Below are 27,556 nucleotides of genomic sequence, written 5' to 3' on the forward strand. Positions count from 1 at the left end.
TGGGATGGGACTGAGGAATGGGAAAGGATGGAGCAAGGGGCTTTCCGTATTAGCCTTGAAGTACCATTAAACTATGTTCAGGCTGGGTACGGTGGCTCATGCCTGTAATCCCAACATTTTGGGAGACCAAGACAGGTGGATCACTTAAGGTCCGGAGTTCGAGACCAGCCTGGCCAACATGGTGAAACCCCATCACGACCAAAAATATAAATTAGCCAGGTGTGGGGAAACACCTGTAATCCCAGCAACTCAGGAAGCAGTGTATACAGTGAGCCAAGATTGCGCTACTGCACTCCAGCCTGGGCAGCAGAGTGAGACTCTGTCTCAAAAACCAACAAAAACCTATGTTCATGTAACAGTTCGATAAAAATTCATTTTTATTTATAATTACATATACATACATATATGCAATTGAATATTTAGAAGAAACTATACCATTTGCAATCTCTTTTCCATGGTTCTAACCTACTTGGAATATAACCAAGTGACAGCATACAAACAAGTTCTAGATTCTAAACCTGTTTTCCACTGTACTGTAACTGGGGGATGGAACTCAGTAACAGTGACTCCATACGACAGCAAATGATTTTCACCTAGAGGGAGCACCAGACTTCCAAGAGTTGTTGGATGTTGGAGAGGAACATTAGTTTGGAAAAAAGATCTTAAATGATTTTGATACTTCTCCCTACAGTGTATACGCTTCCCTACCCCTCACTGTGACCTACAGCAAGAGTATCAAAGAAACAAGTCTATGGATTTGAAATGGCACATTGCTTGCATTAGGTATTTCAATCTAAAGTTTATTAAATGTGAATGTGCTGTCAAAATGCTTTTCACAAAATGAAAGAAATATACCTCATGGGCAAACCAGCAGCAATATTCTTTTACCGTCTTGCTTTTGAGACAAGTTCTCACTCTTGTCACCCGGGCTGCAGCGCTGTGGCACAATCGCGGCTCACTGCAGCTTTGACCTCCTGGGCTCAAGTTACCCTCTTGCCTCAGCATCCAAGTAGATAAAAGAGTACAGGCACACACCACCACACTCACTTTTCAAATTTCTGGTAGAGACAAGGTTTCGCTGTTGCCCAGGCTGGTCTGAAACTGGGCTCACGCCATCCTCCCGCCTCAGCCTCCAAGTGCTGATTACAGGCATGAGCCACTGCACGTTGCCAAGCAGCAAGATTCTCGAAAGTCAGAAACCTTAATCCCAATTACGTATTGCTACATTCTTTTCATCTACTTTAATGTTCGCAAATATACACATAAAGTTTTGTCTCCCTGCCCACCTGGCCTAGTCATTATGGACTCTGTACCTCAAAGCCATAAATAATGTTTCTTCTATTAGAAGAGAAGCACTTTCGGTGTGAAAAAAATCTTTATTTCAAAGTAAAATGCACAAAGTCTCATACAGCAGATAAAATCAGTGTTACTGCTCTCAGACATTAAGGTTAGCAACCTTTCTGGCATAAGCTAATTCATCATGAACTACCAATAGCTGAACTGAATGGCTTTTAAGTACAACTGTAAGGTCTCATGGCATAATTCCTTTTGTTGATGCCAGTGACAGGATTTGAAAAGCTACACTCCATTAAAAATTAAAAATACGGCAGCTTTTCCAGGGAACTAGATCCCAAAATTGTATCCAGAACTCTTGTCTAAGATATTAAGTTAAATATCTTGTATGTATATATCATTATAGTAAATCAGTATTTTTGACAACCACAGTGTAAGAAATTAAACTTTGGCTAATAGTTTTCCCCATCATGAAATCAAAGTTTTTTGCTGTCTTCGTGAATAAATTATGACCAATTATGACATTACAAACACTTTATACATGTTTACTGATTTACAGAGAATATTTAATAATCAGAACTCACCAGTTTCAATACTGTACATTAAATTATAAGCAATATAACTCCTACTACAAAAGTTATCTAAGTTAATCCAAGATAAAAACCATCTCTAGAGTTTAAATACATTGAAATAGAAAAAAAATAGAAATTAGAAAATAGGCTTCAAGTTCTGAAAATCTAGAAGAATTCTCCAACATCTGCTCTCTTATCTCGACATTTGCTTCTAGCTTTGGTTCGAGCTTTGAAGGCTGCAGAGTTATATAAATGCTGAAATGAAGAAAAGGAAAAACATGCATCAGTAAGATTTAAGATATTCATATAAAACTGAAAAAGGGTAAAAGTCACAAAGAAATGAACTAATTTGAACCTATAAACCTTTAAATGTTTATAAAATACACACAAAGAATGAAGGAGAAAAATAAAGAGTTAATGGGGGCCAGGTGAGGTGGCTCACACCTGTAATCCCAGCACTCTGGGAGGCCAAGGTGGGTGGATCACGAGGTCAGGAGATCAAGACCATCCTGGCTAACATGGTGAATCCCCGTTTCTACTAAAAATACAAAAAATTAGCCGGGCGTGGTGGCACAAGCCTGTAGTCCCAACTACTCGGGAATCTGAGGCAGGAGAATTGTTTGAACCCGGGAGGCAAAGGTGGCAGTGAGCCGAGATCACACCACTGCACTCCAGCCTGGGAGACAGAACTACAGTTCGTCTCAAAAAAAAAAAACCAAAAAAAGAGTTAATGGCTATTCCATATTCAGAAAAGCACTAATCAACTTGCAAAACACCAAGAAAATAAGACAATTTCAAAAAACAACAGTGAAATAAGAACATCAACATTTAGTTTCATCCAAGAAAAGACAAATCATGACTAATGTGGAAAATAGTCCTGCTTGGCTGTCAATTAAAAAAAACAAGGAAAAAAGTGATGAGGTGCCATTTTAATACCAATTAAATTTTTTAAATTATAAAACGTGAAGGTGTCAAATCTTTGTGTAACAACTACGTGCCTTCATTCATTGCTAGAGACAATTTAAATATTGTCTCCAATATTAGAGTAACTTTGGAAGGTAATCTGGCAATACATTATGCAGGGGATTTCTTAAAAAAAATTATTCTAAAGAGAAAAGTATGTAAAAATATTAATGTTTCTTACAAAACTTAAAATGCCATACAAGAAACAACTATGTGGATATAAAACTGATAAAATATGCAGGTTCTATAACATGTAATTAAACACTTCACACCCACCAGAATGGCTATAATTAAAATAATTATTAGTGAGGATGTGGAGAAACTGGCATCTTTCTCCACTGCTGATGGGAATGTAAACTGGTGCAGCAGCTATGGAAAAGACTTTGGTGGTTTCTGAGAAAGTTAAATGTAAAACTATCATCTGAACCAGCACAATTCCACTCCTAGGTAATACCTCCCAAAATTGCAAACAGCCTTTCAAAAAAAAAATTTTGTATGTGAATGTTCAGAGCAACACTATTCACAATGGCCAAAAGATGCAAACAGCCCAAATGTCCATCAACTGTTACAATGGATAAACAAAATGTGATATATATCCATACAATGGAATATTATTCTGCCACAAAAAAGAATAAAGCTCTCTGATTCATGCTACAACATGAACTTCCAAAGCATTATGATAAATGAAAAAAGTCAGACACAAAAGGTTGCATGCTATACAATTCCATTTATATGAAATCTCCAGAAAAAGTAAATCCACAGAGACAGAGAGCAGATAAGTGGCTGCCAGTTGCGGCGGGTAGCAGAAGGGAAGTGACTGCTAATGAAGAGAGGGTTTTCTTTTGAGGTGATAATGTTTTGGAACTAGAGTTGCACAACTTCATGAATGTAATAAGTACCACTGAACTGTATACTTTAAAATAGTCTGTTATGTGAATTTCATCTCAACACAAAATAATATATACAAATTAAGGATTTCTGAAATGTAGGTTCGTGGTGGTGGCTCATGCCTGTAATCCCAGCACTTTGGGAGGCCAAAGTGGGTGGATCACCTGAGGTCAGGAGTTCGAGACTAGCCTAGCCAACATGGCAAAATCCCATCTCTACTAAAAATACAAAAATTAGCTGGTTGTGGTAGTGCACACCTGTAATCCCAGCTATTCAGGAGGCTGAGGCAGGAGAATCGCTTGAACATAGGAGGCAGAGGTTGCAGTGAGCTGAGATTGCAACAAAGCAAGATCCTGTCTCCAAAAAAAAAAAAAAAAAAACCAAGAAATGTTAAGTAAAAATGATACTAATTACTATTTAATGCTACAAACCCTCTTAAGTTTCCTCATTTGTAAAATGAGTCTGGTACTTCACTTAGTAGGCTATTATCTGATATAAAAGGGCTATGTAAATCCTTATTCTTGAACATAAAACTCCATAGAATAAAAGAAACAAAATATGAACATCATTCCTATATTAAGATAGGATTATATGTAAAATATATATATACATATTACATTTTAATGTGTTGTCAAAATATGTTTCATAAAATGAAAGAAATATACCTCATGGGCAAACAAGCTGCAATATTATTTACTCTGTTTTCCTTTTGAGACAAGGTCTCACTCCTGTCACCCAGACTGACATATATATGTATGTGTGTGTACATATACAAGTGTATTATGTGTGTGTATATATTTATACACATGTGTGTGCGTATATATATATATATATATATACATGCGCCCCCCCACTCTAAATGCTTTCTGTATTTTTAGTACAGCTGTTCTATATGAAACATCATGAAAAACTAAAACTCCCAATATAGGCAGACACAGGTAACTTGGTGAAACCAGACAGAATCAAAGCTTTGGTGCACTTAGTTTTATTAAAAATAAAAACAAAACCTACCCTTTCAAAACGAGAAATCTTCATCGTTTTAAGTGTTGCAGCATCAAGCATCACTGGGGGTCCAAGTTCAAATACATTTCGAAGGAATTCATTTGACTTATGTGAAAGAAAAGGGGGTATAGCTCAGTATTAAACATTATAGCTCTTTTTCACCAGATAGAGTGACTCTGATTCAAACAGAAGTTATGTGGAACCTACAGATACAAATTTAGATCACTTATTTTCTGTTTCTCAATATGAGAGCAAATTGTTTTCAATGCCTTGAATCCAAGAAAGCTATGTCAAGCTATTTGCTTTCATACAGACATCGGTGACAGCCCACCCAACTTTAACAATACAAAGAAAAAAAAAGGAACAGCTTCAGATTTATTCAAGTCTACTTTCAAAAATAAGTTTACTGTTTTCTAACATGTGGAAGCACTCTGGATACCTAATTCATTTCAAAAGCCAATTAAGTGAGCTACATTCAAGACTGCTCCCTACTTTAAAAGCAAATATGTAGAAAGGATGAGACTTACCTGTAAGTGGTACTGCATCCCTGATCCAAGAACCTCCTTAAAGGTGTCATAGGTGTGTTTTTTTACCCAGCAATCAATATACATGCGTTCAGGACCAAATTTAATGGTTTCTGTTGGAAAATCCCGTTCCTAGCCAATGGAAGAACCAAAATTACCACAGGCACTAAAAAGGCCCAAAGGGATCTTATGTAAACACAATTTCTAAACAGCCATATACGCTGAGATAAATGAACAATATGGCTTAAACTGATACTGTCATACCTGAGATGTAGACAAACTATTGCTATCCTGTATGTAAGGGTATAGAATTGGTCTAATTTTGATAAACTTGAAGGCTCAACTGAGTTTCAATAACTATTAAGGCAAAAAACCACATTGTTGAGAACACCTTTAAATTTCAACATGTCTCAACAAACTTAAAAAAAGGTCAGGTGTTTTTAATGGCCTAGGATGGGAAAGGGAAGAAAGTTGCAAACAGTCAGGAAAACACAATGGCACCACAAACGGGGTGGTGAAATGATGAGCAGCAGGGATCCAGGGAAGAAAGTGAGGGTAAATAGGGTTAACTGACCAAGCAAAAAGGAAAGGTCCAGCAACCAGAGGGCTCCAAGAGGTTCAGGCTAGGTTTATAAGAAAATAAGAGGTAACACTAGAATCTAAGATTTAGTAACGGAACAATTCTGTCAGAAGACCATTTCAAAGGTATAACCAAGGGAGTGCAGCCCAAATGACACGGAAATAAAAGTTAGATGGATAAAGAAAAGTCAGCTGGAATAGTGGCAGAACTTGTTAAGAAAACTGGTTACTTAATTCTTTGGTAAATCATGACTATGTCAGAGCAACCAAGAAGGAAGAAGCTGACTGCCACAGGGAGAGGAGAAAGGAGACAGAACTTGAAGGACAAAACCACTCCACCTGCCTTCCAGACATCTACCTCAGCCCCTTCTCACTCAGCAGACAAAGTATATAATGTAATAGAAAAGACCATCAACTCTAGACAACACAGACAGGCAATTTGCGGGCTTGTGATTTCATCAAGTAACTTAACCTTGTTGAGTCTGTTCCTTTGCCCGTAAAATGGGGCCATCTTTACCTACACTGCATGAGGGTTATTACAGGTGTAAAAGAGGACATGCATGTGAGGCAAACACAGTGACCATCTGGTGCATAACATCAGCTCAAAAATAAATAAGTAACAGCACAGTTATCTTATTTTAACCTTGTTTATTTCAGAAAACATTAAGGCACCACGAAAGAACTATTTCCCACCAACCCTCTATAAAGTCATCAGCATCCTTACCTATTATTGTCTCTCCTGGTGGTAACAGAGATAGACTTCTGTCCCTCCACAATTCAAGGTTAATCCCAATCTTTTACATATATAGTCAATCCTCCATATCTGGTTGGTTCTGCATCATGGATTCAACCAACCATGGATTGAAAATATTCAGGGCCAGGCGCGGTGGCTCAAGCCTGTAATCCCAGCACTTTGGGAGGCCGAGACGGGTGGATCACAAGGTCAGGAGATCGAGACCATCCTGGCTAACACAGTGAAACCCCGTCTCTACTAAAAATTACAAAAAACTAGCCGGGCGAGGTGGCGGGCGCCTGTAGTCCCAGCTACTCGGGAGGCTGAGGCAGGAGAATGGCGGGAACCCGGGAGGCGGAGCTTGCAGTGAGCTGAGATCCGGCCACTGCACTCCAGCCCGGGCGACAGAGCGAGACTCCGTCTCAAAAAAAAAAAAAAAAAGAAAAAAAAGAAAATATTCAGAAAAAAATTGCAACTACACTGAACACGTACAGACTATTCTTTCTTTTCACTATTCCCTAAACAATAAAGTATAACAACTATTTACAGAGCACCTACATTGTATTAAGTATTATAAGTAATCTACAGATGATTTAAAGTATACGTGCATAGGTTATATGCAAATACTACACCATTTTATATCAGGGACTTGAATACTCAAATTTTGGTATCTGAGGGGGATCCTGGCACCAATGCCTCATGGATACTAAGAAACAGACTACATTTTCAGATGCTCCTTTCTCTACTGGTTCCTTCTCCATAAATTGTCTCTATTATCTAGAACAAAACAAAACAACAAACCTTCCCGCAATCCACCACTACATTCCAACTATCAACTCTCTTCCCCTTCCCATTACAGCCAAGGTTTTTAAAATAGTCAAGGCATACTATCTTCACTTAATCACTTCTCACTTTTCAATCCACTTCAATCTGGCTTTTCCCTCATCAGTCCACTGAAGCTGCTCTTATAAAGGTCACTAAGGACCTAATCGACAGACCTAAGTGAAACGGTTACTCTCTCACTTGACCTATCTGTATATAGGATTGGGCCACGCTCAAAGAGCACAGAACAGTGGGTTCAAATTTCAGCTCTGCTACTTAACTATTCTTTATTCCTTTGGTCCCCATTTCTCCTTTAAAAGGAGACAATTCTATTGCTTAAGAGGTATAATGAAATGAAATAAGAAAACTATGGCAAAACACCTAAAATATTAAGTGCTCACTGATTTGAGGAATGCATGAGCCTCAAGAAAGGTTTTAAATGAAAAGAAATGGTGTGGCAGCCACTACGACACCTAAGATGTTTACATCTCCTTTGTGGCAGTTGAGCAACTTTCATTTAAAAGACCCATCTGAGAAGCTGGGTACTCCAGAAAAAGTTAAGTTCCAGTGAAAAGAAAAAGAGAAACAACCCTTAGCAAGGTTCTGAGGACAGGACTTTCTCAGGCAGGTGCATCGAAGCAGAGGCTGGACAGACAAGGGAGATCCTGAGATGAAGAAAAGAAGGTGGGCAGGTAGATCACTATGGGATAGGAATGGCTTCCATTTAACAGTGTCTGAGGAATACGCAACAAGGGGCTGTTAATACCGGTGTAGGCTGAAATGTCACTTGTGTCTTCCTCTGAATAATCAGTACTGAGTGCTATGGTTGGCCCAGTTTGAGGGCCAGTAGAGACTCTTACAATCTACTACTCAAAGGTGACGCATCAGGGCAGAAAACTTGAAATCAGGTCCATCCAGAAAATCTAGGACATGTCATCATATTTTTGAAGACTATAGTATCTCAAAAAAAAATCTAAATATAGGAATAGTTTATAGTTACTTAAAGAAAATGGCTTACTTTAGAGATACTGCCACACTAATTGTAAGACTAATTTTAATTCTTAATATGGATACTTGCTCTAGTTAGGTGTTTTGTTTTTTAGACTATAATATCCAGAGTAAATATAAAATACTACTATAATGTGATAAGTCAGCATTAACCAAAGTATTTAAATCCCAAAGGATCTAATTTGTATCCTAGATTTTACTTTTCTAAAAATAGATTAAAATTAAGAAAGTAGGGTACATGTAAGAATTCACTGGAACATATTAAAACTGGATCTGGTGTGGGGTCGCACTATCTCCAGTTTAAATTCTCATTTTAAATTTTCACACACACATCAAGTTGAATGACATTTTGAAGATACTCTTAAAATAACTGCTATATCAAATAGCAATAATCCAAGAAACACACCCTTTAAATCCAAAAAATATTTACCTGGGTTACCAAAAACAATTATTAAAGTTTTCAGTTTTCTCCAGTGAGACTATCTTTTGTCTTATAGTTCATTTTAGCCATGCATTCTAAACCAATTTATTTGTCATATAGATTGAAACAGGTTTGAGAATTATAAAAGAAATTCAAGCATCAGATAATGATTTTAAGTGGCCTTGTTAAAATGCTGGGTTTTGTTATTTCAGTTTTTAGCCTCCAGCTTTCCTAGAAAGATCATGAAGACGACCTCTGGCACGGTGGCTCACACCTGTAATCCCAGCACTTCAGAAGGCCGAAGCGGGTGGATCACGAGGTCAGGAGTTCAAGACCAGCCTGGCCAAGATGGTGAAACCCCGTGTCTACTAAAAATACAAAAAATTAGCCGGGCGTGGTGGTGGGCACCTGTAATCCCAGCTACTCAGAAGGCTGAGGCAAAGAATTACTTGAACCCGGGAGGCGGAGGTTGCAGTGAGCTGAGATCGTGCCACTGCACTCTAGCCTGGGCAACAGAGCGAGACTCCATCTCAAATAAATAAATAAATAAATAAACAAACAAAAGACAATGAAGCTGGGTTGGAGTCTAAGGGATAGGCAATAACTTACTAAATTCACAAAAAATACTGTACACTAAGAATGTATATGCTAAGCACCACTGTTTAAATGACAAATACACCAAGGTCAAACACATTTCTATCACTATGAGTCTTCTGATTTAAAAGAAAAAAAAAAACTAAAATAAAGTATCTTTATACATCAGCATTAATTTTCCTTTGAAAAAAACAAAAGTCTTCACTTACATTGTTAAAAACCTGCTAGGCTGTAAAATGAGATATTATTTTCAAAGGTGAAATTCAATCAACAAAACGGCCCAATTGTCAAGTTCAGCCTGAAACAATCCAATTTCAAAATGAGAAGCTATTACAGCATTTAAGAAGCCTACCTCCACTGCCCTCAGGACATCTCTGAAAACTGACCGCTGCTTTCTCTTGTCCACTTTGGCCCGATGTTTATTTCCATCTGTTGCCAAGGCCCTAAGCATTTGCGTCAAGGACTCCATGTCTTCATAAAAAAAGTCCTGGTCAAGAAAAGCAATTTTGTTTCCTTTATTGTTTTTCTTTTCTGACCTCATATAGAGCTAACAAAGAACAGTCTACCTTTGGAAAATATCCAGTTGCATAGGGCAATGTAAATCTTCATGGTGTTTGGGGACTAGGCACACATAAACACATATTTTCATGAAATAATCGAACCCAGAAATGCTGACTACAAGATGATGTACTGCAGCAAAACAATTAACATTTCTCTTCCAAGTACATGCATCCAACAAACACTTCTTGTGTTCCCACCATATATGAGACATTACTGGGATTTCAAAATCCTGTGAGAGACAGATACACCAATATAGCTTCCACCCTTGGCTTCCCAATCCCCAAACCAAATATTCACAGAATTCCAATTATTCTTATCCCAAAGGCATAAAGCTACTAGTAGTGCTTTTAAAGTACCTACCTTCTAATTTACTGCCATATTTCAAATAAGCAATAAAGCACATAATTCAGGTGATTAAATTATTTAAGGCAAGAACAAGTTTTAATCCCTTTCTGGGGCACAGCTGAAAAATGTATTGAAATTTGCTGTGACCTCAAGCAGATTACGGGCTTCCTTGTCACAGTTAACGTGGCTATGCATTTAAGAAGTCTCTTTTATTTGTGGTGTTTTTATTCCCTAACTCCATTTTACAACCACACTAAAACTAAAAAATGAGTCAAACTTATTTAGCTGATCAAAACTAGAACAGATAACTTCTTACTAAGAAGCCAGGAGATGGGCAATCTCCAGTTCTAGTTTATTCATACATGTTTAACATTTATTGCATTAGAGGTTAAGAATCATTTAACTTATTCAATTAAAATAACAGCTCTTCTGGACCTTCTTGGTTTCTTTTAATGTCTAAAATGAAAAGGATTATTACACTGGTGAAAAATAAGCTTGAAATTAATGTGACGGATATTCTAGCTTTTAAGTACATAAATATCTTCTTGTCATATTTCCAATTACATATTCTTAACTATTCCAACAAATGTTTTCCTCTAATGTTCCAATTCAACCTCCTATATCTAAGTTAGAAACAATACCCATTAATAAGATGCAAAGTGGGTATTAAAATAGACCAAACTGTGTTTAAATTCCAAAGAATCAGCTTGCATCATAACAAGATGGGAATAATTTTATTTATAAAAAACAAGTACATTTCAGGGACTAGCAGTCTCCTACTCATTTTATTGGCTACTTGTTCTTTTACAGTATTCTAAATATATGTGTGTGTATATCTGTATATGTAAAGGGTTTTTTAATTTGTATAGAAGAATAAATCAAAATTTAAGAAAATTCTATACATTATTTTAATTTGTTCTACGAAGTGAGAATCACTGCCAGTGATTATCAACTGGGGATGTTCTTATTTCCCACTGGACATCTGACTACATCTGAGACATTTTTGGTTGTCACAACTAGGAGAGGGGGGTGCTATCGGCACCTAGTGGGAGAGAGGCCAAGGATGCTGCAAAATATCTTTCAACGCACAAGACAGCCCCCACCCCTACAACAACAAAATATAATCCAGCCCAAAATATCAATAGTGCATGCTGCGGCTGAAAAACTCCACTGTAATATAATCTTAGCAATGGATAAAACCCAATCAAGTTTAGTTTGTGAATCACCAAGTTCAATATCCTATTAAAACTTGAAAAATTAAATGCTAAGTATTTTAGAAAAAAGGCTCTAGAGAGTACTTGGGCATTAAAAAGAAAAAAAAAAGGAAGGAAGGAAATAAAATGTAACATGTAACTAAGAACAGGCCATAAACAGCTTTCAAAAGCCTATTAATTGGAGTTTAGGATAATTATATAATAGAGCTGTACCACTCTGGGGCAAATAAAAAATGAGCTCCCAGAGACATAAATAAATTATCTTAATATTCTCTTATCAATAATAAAAAAAAATAGCAGTCATTACTACACAACAGGGTCAAAAATCCTAGATTAGAATCTCAAATCTACTACTCTCCACACTAAGTTTTATAAATTACAAATCTATCTTATCATCTGAAAAAAAGATAATATCCACCCTCTCCAACAATGGTTGTAAGCATTAAAAAGACATAAAAATAAAATCCCCAATAAATTCTGAAGCATTAACTATTATATCGATATTCTAGATTTGGAGGCATATAGAACTCACATTTTTAAAAAAAATCTGTGTAGCAATCACAACTATATGAGGCAGTTTAATATCATACCTAAGACACAGGTTTTGCAGTCAGAACATCTAGGTTTGAATCACAAGCATCCGCCACGTAGATCTGTACAACCTGACAGAACTACATTAGCAATCTCAGGCTCCTCTTATGTAACAGTTATCACCACCCACATCTCATAGGTTTATTATAAGGAACTATTAGAAATATATAAAACAGGCCGGGCGCGGTGGCTCAAGCCTGTAATCCCAGCACTTTGGGAGGCCGAGACGGGCGGATCACGAGGTCAGGAGATCGAGACCATCCTGGCTAATACGGTGAAACCCTGTCTCTACTTAAAATACAAAAAACTAGCCGGGCGACGAGGCGGGCGCCTGTAGTCCCAGCTACTTGGGAGGCTGAGACAGGAGAATGGCGTAAACCCGGGAGGCGGAGCTTGCAGTGAGCTGAGATCCGGCCACTGCACTCCAGCCTGGGTGGCAGAGCAAGACTCCGTCTCAAAAAAAAAAAAAAAAAAAAAAAAAAAAAAAAAAAAGAAATATATAAAACATAGGACATAAACATCCATTAAGTTATAGATCTTACTGTTATAAATAGCCTGTTTGAATCTAACACAATATAAATACAACAAACTGGTCAGCCGAAGATAATTATTTCAAAGCAAAATAAGTTACCAATTAAATGGTTTCAAAAGTTGAATGGAATTAGGATGAAATGAAATCAAAGAAAATTTCTGCAAAAGTTCAGGCAGACAGGGTGAGATGCTTAAGGTCACAAAAACTAACCATTCCCCAAACTATTATTTCTATACAGAAGTCACTGGAACACTCATTATAAACAAAATAAGCTGGGTCTTGGATAGCTAAGTATTAAGAAATCAAAATCATACAAAAGCCTAATATTAAAATAATACTTGAGGCCAGATAGTGGCTCTATATCTATAATCCCAACACTTTGGAAGGAGGAGGGAGGATTGCTTGAGGCCAGAAGTCTGAGGTTGCAGTGAGGTATGATCCTGCCACTGCACTCCAGCCTGGGCAACAGAGTGAGACCCTGTCTTTAAAAGGACTTATTTATTTCAATTCCTACTCATCAAGGCAGAATATCTTTGTCAAGGTATGGGGATATTTTTACACAGGGTCAGTTATTATACAAACAAGGGCAAAAAACAAGAAGAATGCTAAGTTGCTGCTTCCAAAGTATAAAATCTAGGTGATTTCAGATTTGGCTCCCAGGAGTATATTTGGTCTTTTATTATCTTTTTTTCTCTCTATGCTATAGCACTTCCTCTGTCCGCCCAGCTGGGGAATGGAATGGGTGAGACTTGGAAAAGGTCTAACTAGATTTTGTTAAATTTTCCCAAGCTGGGATTGCACCAGCAATGGCTCCCAAGATCTTAATTCTGCCCACCAAATAATGTCTCTCTTATATTAAGTTACTCTCAAGTTCCCAAAAGGCCACTAGCAGACTACTGCCAAACGCAATACTCAATTCAACCAACATTCCAAGTAACAGCTACCACTTATACTGTACCTATCATGTGTTCTCAACAACTCTATGAGGTTGTGACTAATAATTTCTCCATTTAATGATAAGGACACTGAGGCATAGAGAAGTTGCCCAATATTATCCAACTAGTAAGAGAGAAAGAGATCTAAAGGTAGGCAGAACAGCTCCAGAGTCTACTATTATCTAATTGGTTATATGGCAAACATCCATTAATCTAGAACTCTCACAAAGGAGTAATAATTACTAATTTCAACTTTGAACAGTTTATTATTGTTATTTAACTAACTCATTCATTAAAATCCAACCTATAAGTTAGCTCTTCGAAAGTTTTTTTCTAAGTCTCTCAGGCAGAATTCGTCACATCACTAGATTTCAAAGTTAATAACATCAGAAAGTGAGTTAGCAAAAGGACTTGAATAATTCAAAACTCATTTGCTGTATGAACCCTATTTCAAATCTGTCCATGTTTTTCACTAACACCCTAGATTTCATTTTTGAACACCCTATAACTATCTCCCAACCAGCACCCACATATAAAAGCTTATTTAAAAAAAAAAAAAAAAAGCAAATAAAACACTAGGTTCTATTTTGTAACCCAGTTCATTTTGCCCTTGGACAAAATTCAAGTCAAATGAAGTATGTCTGGATGAGTTCTCCTGGTTATCTTGTGTAATTTATTAAGTTAGAGAAAAGATATGTCGGTTTGTATGTGTGTATGTACATATATATGTATGTGTCTATACATATAATGTTTATACAAACTTAAATTCAACACGTATAATTAAAACTACATTATGACTTCATTTTAAAAATGCATTTCCAAGGAAAAAAATGAAAAGAAACTGCCATTTCTGGCCAGTAGAAGAATGTTAAGTTTAAAAATTGGGACATCTGGTTTCCATGCCTTGAGGTTAAGAAGGTATCAACTAGCTCAGTAAAATTAAATTAATTGCTAAATTTGAGTCCAATTTCTCACATAAGGAGAATTATTACCTACTGACAACATTAACTTACTTTCCATTCCTACCTACTATCCCTCCAACAAAAGGAGTGTAGGGGAGGAGAGAGTCCCTTCACACACAAAAATTTTAAGACTGTAAACTTTCTTCAATACAGGCCTAGAATGGAATGTGAATGACTATACACGGCAGAACTGTATTAATCCTGTTTGGGACTGTTCACTGTTAAATAACTTCTTTAAATGCAAAAAAGTTTCATTCTGAAAATATACTCTTTCTCCTTAAATTAAAAAGCAGCTAGTAAGTAATTCAAGGTTGGCAATAATATCTACTATTTAGTTACCCATTTCCCAAATGTTTAGTTTTCTTATTGGATCCTTCACAGATTCAGTGTGAAGGCAGTCAAACCTGCTTCTCATTTCTAAATATCAGCACAGTATCTGAATCACGTATCTTAAGAATAAATTCTCCCTTCCAATGGTAAGATTTGAGGCATTCCTTTATCTTAGCAATCCTTAAAATAGAGATGACAAACTAAGGCTACCAAATGACCCAGTTTGCCCAAATTAAAGGATTTCCTGGAACATAAGATGGTAAGCACTAAACCAATGGGTACAAAGCAAACTGGGTCGGCTGATCAAACTATCACAAACTCAAATCCCTTCGAGAGCCAAGCCATGGTAACTAACATCCGTGAGTGAACAAGTGAATGGGTAACTGCAAAGCACATGTCCCAGTCTAATGAGCAGTGTTTCTTTCCATCTTTGGCTTAGAGAAGTTACTGAACCCATCTCATCCCAAACCTATGATGACTTAATATTTTATTCATTTGTTTGATATTAATTATGAAGTATCACACGCCTTCACTAGCTTGATATATCGGGTATCTGAGAAATCCAAGCAGTTCCATACAGATTACACTAGAAAAAACTCTCCATGAGCATCCCTAAACTGCAGTTCTACAGACAGCAGAAATTAAGTATAATGAACCACAGTCAAACACTGCTCTACCAACCCCTACTGGTTTCCGCTCTCTAAAGTATTATACCACCACTGCCAAGAAGCAGGGAAATAAATCACTGGGTTCTCAAGCTGGCCACGTTCCAAAGTTATTGTCCAATTCTCAATTGCAAGGTAATGATGGAACAATGGGCCTTGTGACACAAGCTTTTTCCTCTGGCCAGTTAGATACTTACACTCTCTATTCCTCTGGCCAATTCAAACAGAAGTGCCAAAGATTCACCAGCAGCTATTCTCATGTTTACATCATCACAAGAGAGGAGGCTTGGAAGCTTATGGAAATGCCTAAAAAACAGTTAGTCATTACTATGTGAATACAACCAATTATGTCCACTAAATGTTGCTTTTATAAAACATGAAACTAAAAATACATACATCTCAAGCTTTTTCTTCACTTCATTGATTGGGCATATGGTCAGCAGTAGTGTCCATGCAAGAAGCGAGCTGATATGAAGCACTGTATTAGGGGTGCTGCAAATAACAGTAGTGTCTTTCTCTTTGAGATAGGACTTAGTGAAGATATTTTCAAAACATTCCAGAGTTGAGTATAGTTCCTAACACATAATAATATGAAGTAAGATAACCACCTTAAATTAGAAATAACCACAGATAACTAGAATCAAAGGTTTTTACTTACAGTAATGTCATCTGTGGCAATAAAACAGCAAACACCAAAGCAAGTTGCACACTAAAAAAAAATATATATATATATAGATATTAATGATTTTATTTCTTATTAATTCTACATCTTCCTGCTTTTATAATTCAACGTGAAAATGTTCTCAGCAACATGATATATTAGGCCCCAAGCATTGTATATAAAAGAGGTAAGGAGAGAAAGAATACTGAACTAAGATCAAAGGAAGTGCATTTCAGTTCAAGCTCTGCTACCAAATTCACAGCATGACTTTAACAAAGTGATTCTGTTCTTCTTCGGTCTTCTATTGATCCATAAAATCAAAAGCATGCAAAAGAATTACATAATTTCTAAAACAATTGCAGCTCCATAATCTATGATTTAAATTACTGAATTAATTTTATGAGTCTATGTCAGTAAAGCATTCTGAAAGGGTGAACTATCCCCTCGTTTCCTTTCTGTATGCTTTACAGGTGCTTACTGGATCATTTCAAACTTCAACTGTAATTCAAAGATAGAAAGCTCAGACATATGAGATAAAGAAGCCTGCCCTCTCTATTAAAAAGCCTTTAAAACACATTACAATTCCACTGGTTTTTTAGCTGTTATAACTATATTCTTTTGTCCTTATGAAGACTCTACTATGAAAACTTCTAAAAGAAATCAGCTTCCAAGAAATAAGCACACAGGAGCAGAAATTTCATAAAACGTAAATAGCTGTCTTCAAACTTCCCACCCAATTAATTAATTAATCCCATTAATTCAAATTTCACTTATTCTGGATTACGCTGAAAAAAGGCTGGGAATCATATAATTGCCTTTTGTTTGCGGAGGGGAAGGGCTAAACAAAAGTGAGCACACTATATGATTAGAAAGGTAAAGCTTATCGAATAAAACACTTAGAACACAACACTTACACAAGCCATCTACCTGCAACATAAACAGAAGCCTTCAATTCTCAGAAAATTTGTTTTAACAAATTAATNATTAATCTGTATAAAAACAGAATTGGTAATCTGAGATTTTATTATTCTCCATTTCCCCTTTCTCCACATTTTGTTACTAAAATTCCCTCATATTGTTCCAAGTATTATTAAAGCTTTAAGTCTTTAAAGTCACCATTGGCATCAGGCCCAGGTTTCAGTCAGTTCTGTTCCGGTACTATGAGGATATCTGTGATATTAATCTGCTTGGTGTCACTATTTTATTTTCATTATATTATCCTGGTAAAAACTGAACACTGTTAAAATTTAAAAGTAGCCGAAGCATTAAAGGAAATTTTCAATCCATAATCCCTTCTGCTAAGTAAGCAGCAGAAGCAAGGCTACATGGTTCCTTTTGATGACTCTAAGAAAAACAGCCAATTAAAAACTAGAACTGGCTGGGTGTGGTGGCTCACACCTATAATCTCAACACTTTTGAGAGACTAAGGCAGGGGGATCACTCAAGCCCAGGAGCTCAAGGCCAGCCTGGGCAATACAGCAAGACCCATCTCTACAAAAAATTTAAAGTGAGCCAGACATGGTGGCACATGCCTATAGTCCCAGCTGCTCAGGAGGCTGAGGCAGGAGGATAACCTGAGCCCAGCAGGTGGAGGCTGCAGTGAGCCATGATTGTGCTACTGCACTCCAACCTGGGTAGGAGAGTGAGACCCTGTCAAAAAAAAAACAAAAAAAAAAACCCTAGGATTGCCTCAATTTAATAAGGATTCCACCTGCTAAAAGGGAGACTAACGTTTTTTAAAATTCACAGCAACTCGGAAGTGTGAAAAGAAAATGCCTTTAAATGAACAAAAAACTCGCATACAATCAAAATTAAGTGACTGCTCCAAAAATCTACCCAGCAGAGTGTCTTCTGTCATTCTAGTACGAAATTATACCCATAGTTCCACATGATTTAAAAGTTGCATATATTCACCCAAAAAGAAGAAAAGAAAAAGTTAAGTAGCAAAAGCTAATTAAATATTTCAGGATTATTAACTACTGGAGGGCACGGAGATTACTATGAAGTTGCCAAACTCCAATTTCTTTGCCTCCAGGGCAAACAGCTAGACTATTCCCAGCTTCCACATGGCTGGTAAGCCAAGGAACTAGATGCAAAAGTGACATGCTCTGTCTGAGTCTGTCACCTAGCTAACGTGGCTGCCATATGGAGAGAACCTAGAGGTGGGTGGAGCTGCAATGGAGGCCTGGGGTTCCAGCCAATTTGCATTGGGTGGTGATGATAAGAAGAAGAAATACATTTTTACCAAGCTACTTAGACAAAGATTAATGTCACTTAAGTAATACCAATAAGGAAGCTGATTTGGATAATCAATATTAAAAGTATTAAAATGTTTCAAGCTTAAACTGATTCACTTGTTTAAAAAAACAGTTTAGGATCACATGTTATTTTTCCAAATCCACTAAGACCACATCAGACGTTTCTGCGACAAAGTAAAACATGTCCATATGATCATTTGTATCACTTACTGCCACACTAAAAACAAAATATAAAACCCCCAAAACCCAAAATCTAAAGTCAAGTGTTACAAGAGGTAAACATCCAACAATCAGAGAATGAAAGCTTTCTCAAACCCCAAAATTGGAAGACTATTTCGCAAGTCAGAATTTCAGAGTTTCCTATGTCTACCCAAATCCATAAATATAAAATTAGCAGCAGTGTCTGGCTTCGTCTCCTAGGCTACAGTTCGGTGGCATGATCATAGCTCACTGCTGCCTCAAACTCCTGGACTTACAAGATCCTCTCTCTTGCCTCAGCCTCCTGAGTAGCCGGTATGGTACTATAGGCGCACCATGTCTGGTTATCATGAATAGACAGATGTACAAATGTAAATATCTTATACTTACAGTTTGCCTAGCGTGGATACTAGCCGACCCATCACAAATGATTTTCTTTAGGATTGGTCCAAGAGTTTTCAAAATCTCTTCACTTTCAATGCCAGGGCCCAGCTGAATACAAAGAACAGATGCTAATGCTGCAGCTGCGCGTTGCTCATCACTCTTACCTATAAAAGCAGCCAAGATGCAATCACGATAGTCTTTTCAGTAGACTCACTTACTAAGACAGTAATTTCCCAAATTTGATCAATGACAAAATAGCATTTACCATTTTTGAAACCCCATGCTCCAGGCTTTGATGCAAGTTACAAACTTAGGCTAAAGAGCTCAAACTATAGAGACAGACAGACCTCAGTCAAATCCTAGATTCCACTTAGTAGCCAAACGATCATCGATTAATTACTCTTATTCTCTAGGGTTCCTCATCTGTAAAATGGAGATTAATATCTATCTTAAGGGAGTATTTTAACAGTTCAACTAAATGTGTTTCAAGCCAATTTCTGTCTTCAAACTCCTTAATGTACTCATATAAACAGTGCTCAAATTGCCCTTGAATTAATCTCCTAAGTATTTCAGGTGTACACAGTCCATCAGGTAAACCTTCAGGGTTTCCCCACCAACATTTTTTTAAAATAAATACGGGATTAAAAATAACTCTTTAAGACCATAAAAAATACATTTATTAACTTTTTTTTTCTTTTTTTGAGACAGGGTCTCACTCTGTCACTCAAACTGGAATGCAGTGGTGCAAAAAATACACTTATATAAAGGTAAATATAACTTAACTCTTGAGAACTGTATATACCACAGGTGAGGTGTGGGGCAAATACTAACCTTAAACTATTACCTGATAAATTAAAAATGTAAAAAATATGCAAGCTAAAATGGAATTTTTAAAGGTCATCTAGTCCAACAACCATTATAGCATACAATTTGAATGTAAAACACCTTTAATAGAGCCATTGTGTTATCTTTAAAAAGTTGGGTCTGCTATCAACTATACCAATAACAAGATATATAAGCTTAGATCCATCTCAGTTTTCCTAGGCCTTTCTTTATTCTATTCAATGGAAGAGGTGAATTTGATCAAAGGTTTCACTTACAACAAAATTTTTTACTCTCAGGTAAAATGAGAAAAATAAGAATATAAAGCTTAGTTCATTCAATTTTTTAAAAGTGCATTTCTACATTTTTGGTGCTAGAATATTTTGCTAATAAAATAATGATAGTGGAAGATAATTATTTTCATAATGTTCTTACTTGGCTAAGTTGGCAGACACCAAATCTTGTTTTGTTTTATTTGTTATAATAGAAACCAAGTATTGTTTTGTTGCCCAAGTGGTCTCCAACTCCTGGCTTCCAGCGACCCTCCCACCTCCGTCTCCCAAAGTGCCAGAATTGCAGAGGTGAACCATCATGCCTGGTCACAAGTCTTTTTAAATTTGGTGGTCCTAAATCTGATAAGTCTGGTAACACTGGACTTTAAGGTCTGACAACATTATCTTTAAGATCTCTCTTTGGTCTTAAAAGTTCTATCACTGTAACAACTTGAATTCCAGAATTTCTATTACAAAGTTCTAGAATTCAAGTATTCCAAGGGATATCCTGAAAATGATGTAATTTACAGGTATAATCAATGTTTTATATAAGTGCGAGGGAAAATGAGCTAGATGTCTGACACACTTTCAAGCTTTTCTGGTAACAAGAGAAAGACCATCACCTCTACTGATACAAAAAAGGATGATGACAATCTACCCCAATCCTTCTTAGTTTCAAGCTTTTTTTTTTTTTTTTACGTAAAACAAAAGTTCTAACAAGTCTCATTTTGAACTATAACAAGATGGTGTACTCCTTAACTATTAGAAAATTTTAAGAGTGGACCAGTGTTACAGTGCTATTACTGAATGTTACCAAAAAGAAGATAACATACTTCTTATTAGTTCTATGTCTGTGACTCAAAAATAAGGGCATTACCTTTTTTCAGGCAGCGTTCAATGCTATCAGTTAAAGTCATTCTTCTTTCCAGAATAAATTCATACAGCATTTTTGAAGCCAGTGCATTTTTAATACCTTCAAGAGCTGCTTGCCTTGTCTTTGCACTATTTAACACCCAATGTAAGAGAAAGAAGATCCAGTTGGAGTATATAATAAATAACTTTTTAAAATCTTATTTCCTTCTAAACTTTATCTATGTATAGATTTTTTAAATCTAATTCTCATCAAGTTCTAACCATTTGTCAATAATATAATTTAATTTCTATCTATGACTCACCTTATTACACAAAACACTTAAGGCCGCTTTACATCATGGCATTTTTTTTAGTTTGATTGCCACAACTTTAAATGCCTACATAATATTTTATCGTTTCAATGTATGAGTATAGTTTCAATGTATTATTTTCCTATATTACATATTTTAAGTAAATTTACACTTTTAAAAAACTATAAACGTCTAGAATTGCATCTTCAGGGCTTTTAATTCTATTAAGGTCAGTTCTGAAGCTATAGTGAAGAAAACAATCTAGCTTTGACATTTTTTCATATCATAACAACATTAGTGGACAAGCAGCTTAAAGCAAGTTTTCATTATCATTTCTAGTTGAAGATTAACTTTTAATTCAACAAATTCATTTATATTATAATCAAATAGAGTTATGTATGTGCTGTTATGCTAGAACAATTACTAATCTGACTCAATCTAAACTCTAATGGCATGTTACCACACACATTAAAGTCCAATGGAACAAGAAACATGATCCAAAGTAAACAAATTAACCTTCTGGAAAAATAGATTGCTATTATCTGAGAGCTGCACAAATTATATATATGTAAGGTAGCTGATTAGAATCACACAGAATAATCCTTTCTCTTAGCTTTTGACTAAGATCAAGCGTAGAATCACACAAAATGAGTTTCCAGTATTGCCTACCTCTTATCCAGGGTCAGGTCAATTAATCCTTTCAACTTGTACTCTAGGTCTTCTTGAGTTCCTTCCTCATCAAGGACTTCTGGTCCTAAGAAATAATATAAACTAGCCATCATAATGTCAAAGAAAAAAAGGGAACAATAGTATACCTTAGCTACAAGAATTCCTCCACCTGAAACATTTTATCTAAAGTCACAAATTTAAATTTAAAACTCATACCATCTTCAGCAAAACTGGAAGGATCACTATAACCACTGCAATGGCTCATTGTTTCAATTGATGCATCTTCATCACTAAAAGGTTGAACATTTCGATGCTGGCCACCTATTAGGTAAAAGAGGAAAGAGATAAGTTATTTTATTGGCATATATCTAAATATTTAACTTTGGAATTTTTAAGTTTACTTAAGAGAAATCCAGTAATAAAACCACAGACTCATATAAAAAGAGATAATTTTATCACAAGTGAACATACTTAAATATTCTTAAACTAAGTCAGTTCACCTAATACGTATTTCAAAGCACCAATGATATATCAACTATACGCATCAGTCCTCTAACAAGAGGCATTCTTTTTTTTTTTTTTCGGTCCCTGTCGCCCAGGCTGGAGTGCAGTGGTGCGATCTTGGTTCACTGCAACCTCCACCTCCCGGGTTCAGGCAATTCTCCTGCCCCAGCCTCCTAAGAAGCTGGGATTACAGGCAAATTTTTTGTGTATTTTTAGTAGAGACAGGGTTTCACCATGTTGGTCAGGCTGGTCTCGAACTCCTGACCTCATGAACCACCCACGTGATCCACCCACCTCGGCCTCCAAAATGCTGAGATTACAGGTGTGAGTCACTGCACCCCCAGCTGAGGCACTCATTTTTTTATGACACCAAAACTGATAGGAAGGTGGGCGGTGGCTCCTGCCTGCAATCCTAGCACTTTGGGAGGCCTAGGAAGGTGGATCACCTGAGGTCAGGAATTTGAGACCTGCCTGGCCAACATGGTGAAACACCGTCTCTACTAAGAATACAAAAATTAGCCCAGCGTGGTGGTGCATGCCTATAGTCCCAGCAACTCGCGAGGCTGAGGCAGAAGAATCGCTTGAGCCCAGGAGGCAGACGCTGCAGTGAGCCGAGATGGTGCCACTGCACTCCAGCCTGGGCAACAGGCCAAGACCTTGTCTCAAAAAAAACTGATATGAAGATGAAAAAATTATTTCCAGACCATGATTTCAAATCATGAAGACAATGAAAACAGATCCAGAAATAGAGTGTTGTATCATAGATAATCATAAGAGTAAGACAAATACATTTTCCAATGAGAATGGCTGGGCTTAGCAAACATGAACTGGTGAATAGGTTTTTAGGTTACACATGTCTTATGTTAAGGGGAATTAAGGAGTTAAGACAGGGTAGTTTTAAAGACAACTTAAAGTGAAAGAAGAAAAAAAGGCTTAAAATAGAAGTTTTGGTATTTGATATAGTATAAAAGCCTATCAGATAAACTACCTTTAAGGGAAAGGTTCTATACAATGTGCAAGAGTTTAAAAGTACCAATGCTGGCTGGGCGAGGTGGCTCACACATATAATCCCAGCACTTTGGAAGGCTTAGGCTGGCAGATCACCTGAGGTCAGGAGTTCGAGACCAGCCTGGCCAACATGGCAAAACTCAGTCTCTACTAAAAATACAAAAATTAGCTGGGCCTGGTGGCAGGCGCCTGTAATCCCAGCTATTTGGGAGGCTGAGGCAGGAGAATCGCTTGAATCCAGGCGGCACAGATTGCAGTGAGCCAAGATAGCACTATTGCACTCCCTGCCTGGGCGACAAGAGTGAAACTCTGTCTCAAAAAAAAAAAAAAAGTACCAATGCTGTTACTAAAAAAAATAAAATCTTTTTAAAAACTACCATCTTTCCTTCAACTTCATTAACTTCAGGAATAAATACACAGTCACTTAGGGATTTTGCATTAATAAAAGGCCTGCCAAGTCATGCACTACAATCAGCACTGAGTTAAGTCCCAAATTCTGCCCTAAAAGTGACAGTGAGTCACCTGATTAACCTCTGAACCTAATTCCCTTTCAGTAAAATCAAAGTTCCTAGTTCCTATGTTCAAACGTCTCCACCCTAAGGGTTTTGTTTTTTTTTTTTAATGCTCCAAATTTAAGCCTGTTACTGTTGGGCTGGATTTTTTTTTTTAAAGGAGTTATCTTTTTTTAAAATCAAAACAGAGAATTTAGCAGATTTTTAAATTAACACAGCAAGCAAGTGGCCTTCAGATTTGCTTGCGTGGTGCCAAAGTAGTAAACCATAAAGATTAAGTAATGAAGCCAAAATCTCAAAATCTCTTAGAGTGCTTAGGACAGGAATAAACAAAGACCTATGACATCATACTCTATTTCTGGATCTATCTTCCTCGTGTTTATGACTGAAGTCATGGCAATAGATGAGTGTCATCTGATTAATTTTATTAACATTTATTCACAAGTCAATTCACAGTTTTTCTTTTTCATAGCCTATTTCTGAGAGTATTCCTCCTATGCAGCTCTTACTCTGGTCCCTTAACTCATCAGTATTAATGATTTCTAAGATTTGAGGGAAAGAAAAAAAATACACACATACAAATATCAAGAAAAAAAAACCCTGTATGAATGTCTGATATCTAGGTCAAACTCACCCACGCTGTGAGCCTAAGTACCGTGAAAGAGACGGCACTCTAGGTACATAAATTATTTCTAGAGGGCTAACAAGGTTTTGTTCTTTCTTGAAAACATTCTCTTTAAATTAAGTGCTATGACATACCTGTATAAAAGAAGTCAATTTTATTACCTTCCTAAAACTCTCCACTAACATAAAAAATAGTTTAAATGGAAAAGTCATTAAAGTAATAATGACAATTTGGTTATATAGTGGAGACCTCATTTGAATCCCATTTCTTCTAGATGTCATTTAAAAATACCAATTAGGTAAGTGGCTTGTAAGTAAGCAAAAGTTTGTGTAATTTTCCATCTCTTCTACTCAACTATTATTTATTAATTGTTTATTAAAGACGTAAAACATTCACATGGGACCAAGTTAAAGTTTCAAAAAGTAAATCTCACCCCATCCCTTTCCCCAGTTCCACTTCTGAGAGGCAACCACAGTTAACAAGTTCTAGCACATACTTCCAAAGATATTCAAAGCATGTATTGTGTTATAAATTAATCAAAGAATAATTTTCCATTTGTTTACATATGCTAAAATTCAGTGGCGAAATGGATCTTTTCTACTAAAATAGTGAAAAGGTAGCAGCAATAAAGTTGATGAAAGGTCACAAAAGAGCCTTGAGGCAAAATTTAAAAGGCAATCCCCGCACAGCCACCAGAGGCCTGCATAGGTACTGTAAGCACAAAAAGGGAAGGAGGCTTGCCCAGAAACTTTAGACGGGAATAAAGGTTTGTGCGTGATCTAGGCCATTACTAATATCATTACAACTTTCAAACTTTAGCTTTCAAACTTTTCCATTTCATCAACAAAAGGGTAAAAGAATAAAATAAATATCTTCTAGAAAGAATTAAAATGTTTGATTCAGATGAGGAAAAGCTGAAACACAGTGGTAAGAAATATCCTCAGACCAGGCACTGTCCCAGCATCGTGGGAGGCTGAGGCAGGAGGATCCCTGGGGACGAGGGACTTGTGACCAGCCTGGCCAACATAGACCTTGTCTCTACAAAAAATGTAAAAAATAGCCAGGAATGGTGTCACATGCCCATAGTCCTAGCTACAGAAGGCTGAGGTGGGAGAATTGCTTGAGACCAGGAGTTAAGACGTTGCAGTGAGCTATGATCACACCACAGTGCACTCCAGTCTAGGCGACACAGACAGACTCCCTTCCCCTTAAAAAAAAAAAAAGTATCCTCAATTCAAGTAAAGCAACCAGAGGCCACAATAAACTAATTACATATTTTACATCTTGATAAAGAATGAATTTCATCAACATGGAGAGCATTCAAAATAAAGAGGCACCTAAAAAAATGGAAAAGATTGCTGTTTTAAGAATCCCTCCCTATGGTCAAGTATTAAATGTTTAATACATGATCACGAGTTTTGAGCTTTCTAAATGCCAGTTTCCAAAACCTTTACCAACATAACCCGCATATTTACTTTTCTTGTGAACAAAGGCATATCGTTCTGAGTGGCAGCGTGGCAGAGTGACAACTGTGTTCAAAAATACCTAACGGCTAATAGTTCCAGTGCGATAACGTCGGAGAATACTCCAATATTTAACTCCTGTTTAAATTTCTAAATAAAATATTACCCAGGTTATTTAATACTCGATTTGAGTTTATTGGGGTCTCTCCTAGAAGGGCCTTCCAATTCCAATTGGAATCCTTTTTCTTAACCATATGGTAAGTAGAAAACCATAAATTCAGTTACGCACCTACCCATCCCACCCAGGAAAAACTTCAACTTCGTAGCGAGGGCACAATAACCTCAACTTTTAGCCAACTGTAACCTAAGCTCCCCAACACCCTGCCTCTCTGGGGCTCACTGCAGAGAACATATAGAATGCAGCACAAAGGAGAACGCGTTTCTTTCCCCCGTGAGCAGGAGGTCGCCTCGGGTGACCGCAGAGGTGCTAGAGGTTCGGGGCTTCTGCAGGTGCCAGTTAGGGGCAGGAGCACAGCCTAGGGGGCAGAAAGTGGTCCCCCCGCCTCCGAGGCCTCCGCCTGGCCAGGTGGACAGGCGGGACGGAAAACTTCCCCGAAGCCTCTCCGTCACCCCGGGCCCACAGCGCAAGGCCCACGCCGCGTGACGCAAGAGCCCGTCCAAACCTGCCGGACGTTTGGCATCCCAGGAGCTCCATACTGGAGCCGGGGCTCAAAGGCGGCCAGTGACGGCATGGACCCAACTCCCTGTTCTTCCCCACCCGTGGTCAGGGAGAGATCGGGAGAGATCGCCGCACAGAAAGGAACTGAGAATAGTTCCTTTCCCGCCCAGCTCCCGGTCAGCCCCTGTTCCCACACACTCTCAGGCCCATGGACCCATTCCTCCCCGCCCCCACAGCCGGTGCCCAAGAGTCCGGTTCGCACGCCACATCTAAATCGCGCGAGGAGCGGCTCCCAGGGCACGCTGGGAATTGTAGTTCAGTGGCCAAACCACACACCCTGGAAACGCAAACGTGTAGCGCAGAGAAAGAACTACAACTCCCACCGTGCCCAAGAATGGGAGACTCGCCAGCCCGGCCGGCAACCGGGATGCCGGCGGCGGGGATACCCCCTTACCTGCTGTCGCCGCCGTCGCTGCAGCTGCTCCTGAGCCGCCGCCGCCAGCACTGCCACCGCGGTGGGGAGTGTTCCGCTTCTTGTTCTTCGGCATCGTGGGACGCCCGGTGCCGCCTAGAGTCGGAGCTTAGCGAGGATCAGCCGATGGAGCTGCACTTTTTACTCGTGCGTCTGTGCGGCGGGCAGCTGAGAGGCGAGTCTTCGGCTAACAACAGAGGCGAGAAACGGCGGGGGTAAGAGTGGGCGGTGGCGGCAGCAGAAATCCCCGTGAAGACCTGTGATCGGAAACGATACATGTTTCTCTCTAGCGCGGGAGCTAAGGCGGGGCAGGCGAGGCCTCGACGCCTTAA

At 37.8% G+C, this 27,556-nt stretch overlaps 1 protein-coding gene across 3 annotated transcripts; it reads right to left on the bottom strand.

Moving 5' to 3' along the window:
* Nucleotides 1-365: 365 nt before the first annotated feature.
* Nucleotides 366-27,556, bottom strand: IFRD1 (interferon related developmental regulator 1). Of its 3 annotated transcripts, XM_017878660.1 has the most exons (12): nucleotides 27,207-27,556; nucleotides 22,178-22,282; nucleotides 21,962-22,046; nucleotides 21,007-21,131; nucleotides 19,042-19,199; nucleotides 16,193-16,243; nucleotides 15,931-16,109; nucleotides 15,732-15,840; nucleotides 9,752-9,886; nucleotides 5,246-5,374; nucleotides 4,728-4,823; nucleotides 366-2,120 (listed from the first exon to the last, which is right to left on the bottom strand). In XM_017878660.1, the coding sequence occupies exons 1-12, from the start codon at nucleotides 27,298-27,300 to the stop codon at nucleotides 2,031-2,033; spliced, it is 1,356 nt and encodes a 451-aa protein (XP_017734149.1). In that variant the 5' UTR covers nucleotides 27,301-27,556; the 3' UTR covers nucleotides 366-2,030. The 3 variants fall into 3 exon arrangements, with proteins under 3 accessions (XP_017734149.1, XP_017734150.1, XP_017734151.1); XM_017878661.1 differs by lacking the exons at nucleotides 15,732-15,840; nucleotides 15,931-16,109 and having other exon boundaries at nucleotides 1,361-2,120; XM_017878662.1 differs by lacking the exons at nucleotides 15,732-15,840; nucleotides 15,931-16,109; nucleotides 16,193-16,243 and having other exon boundaries at nucleotides 1,361-2,120.

Source organism: Rhinopithecus bieti, unplaced genomic scaffold (genome assembly GCF_001698545.2).
Source record: "Rhinopithecus bieti isolate Rb0 unplaced genomic scaffold, ASM169854v2 scaffold_10712, whole genome shotgun sequence".
NCBI classification, from domain to species: domain Eukaryota; kingdom Metazoa; phylum Chordata; class Mammalia; order Primates; family Cercopithecidae; genus Rhinopithecus; species Rhinopithecus bieti.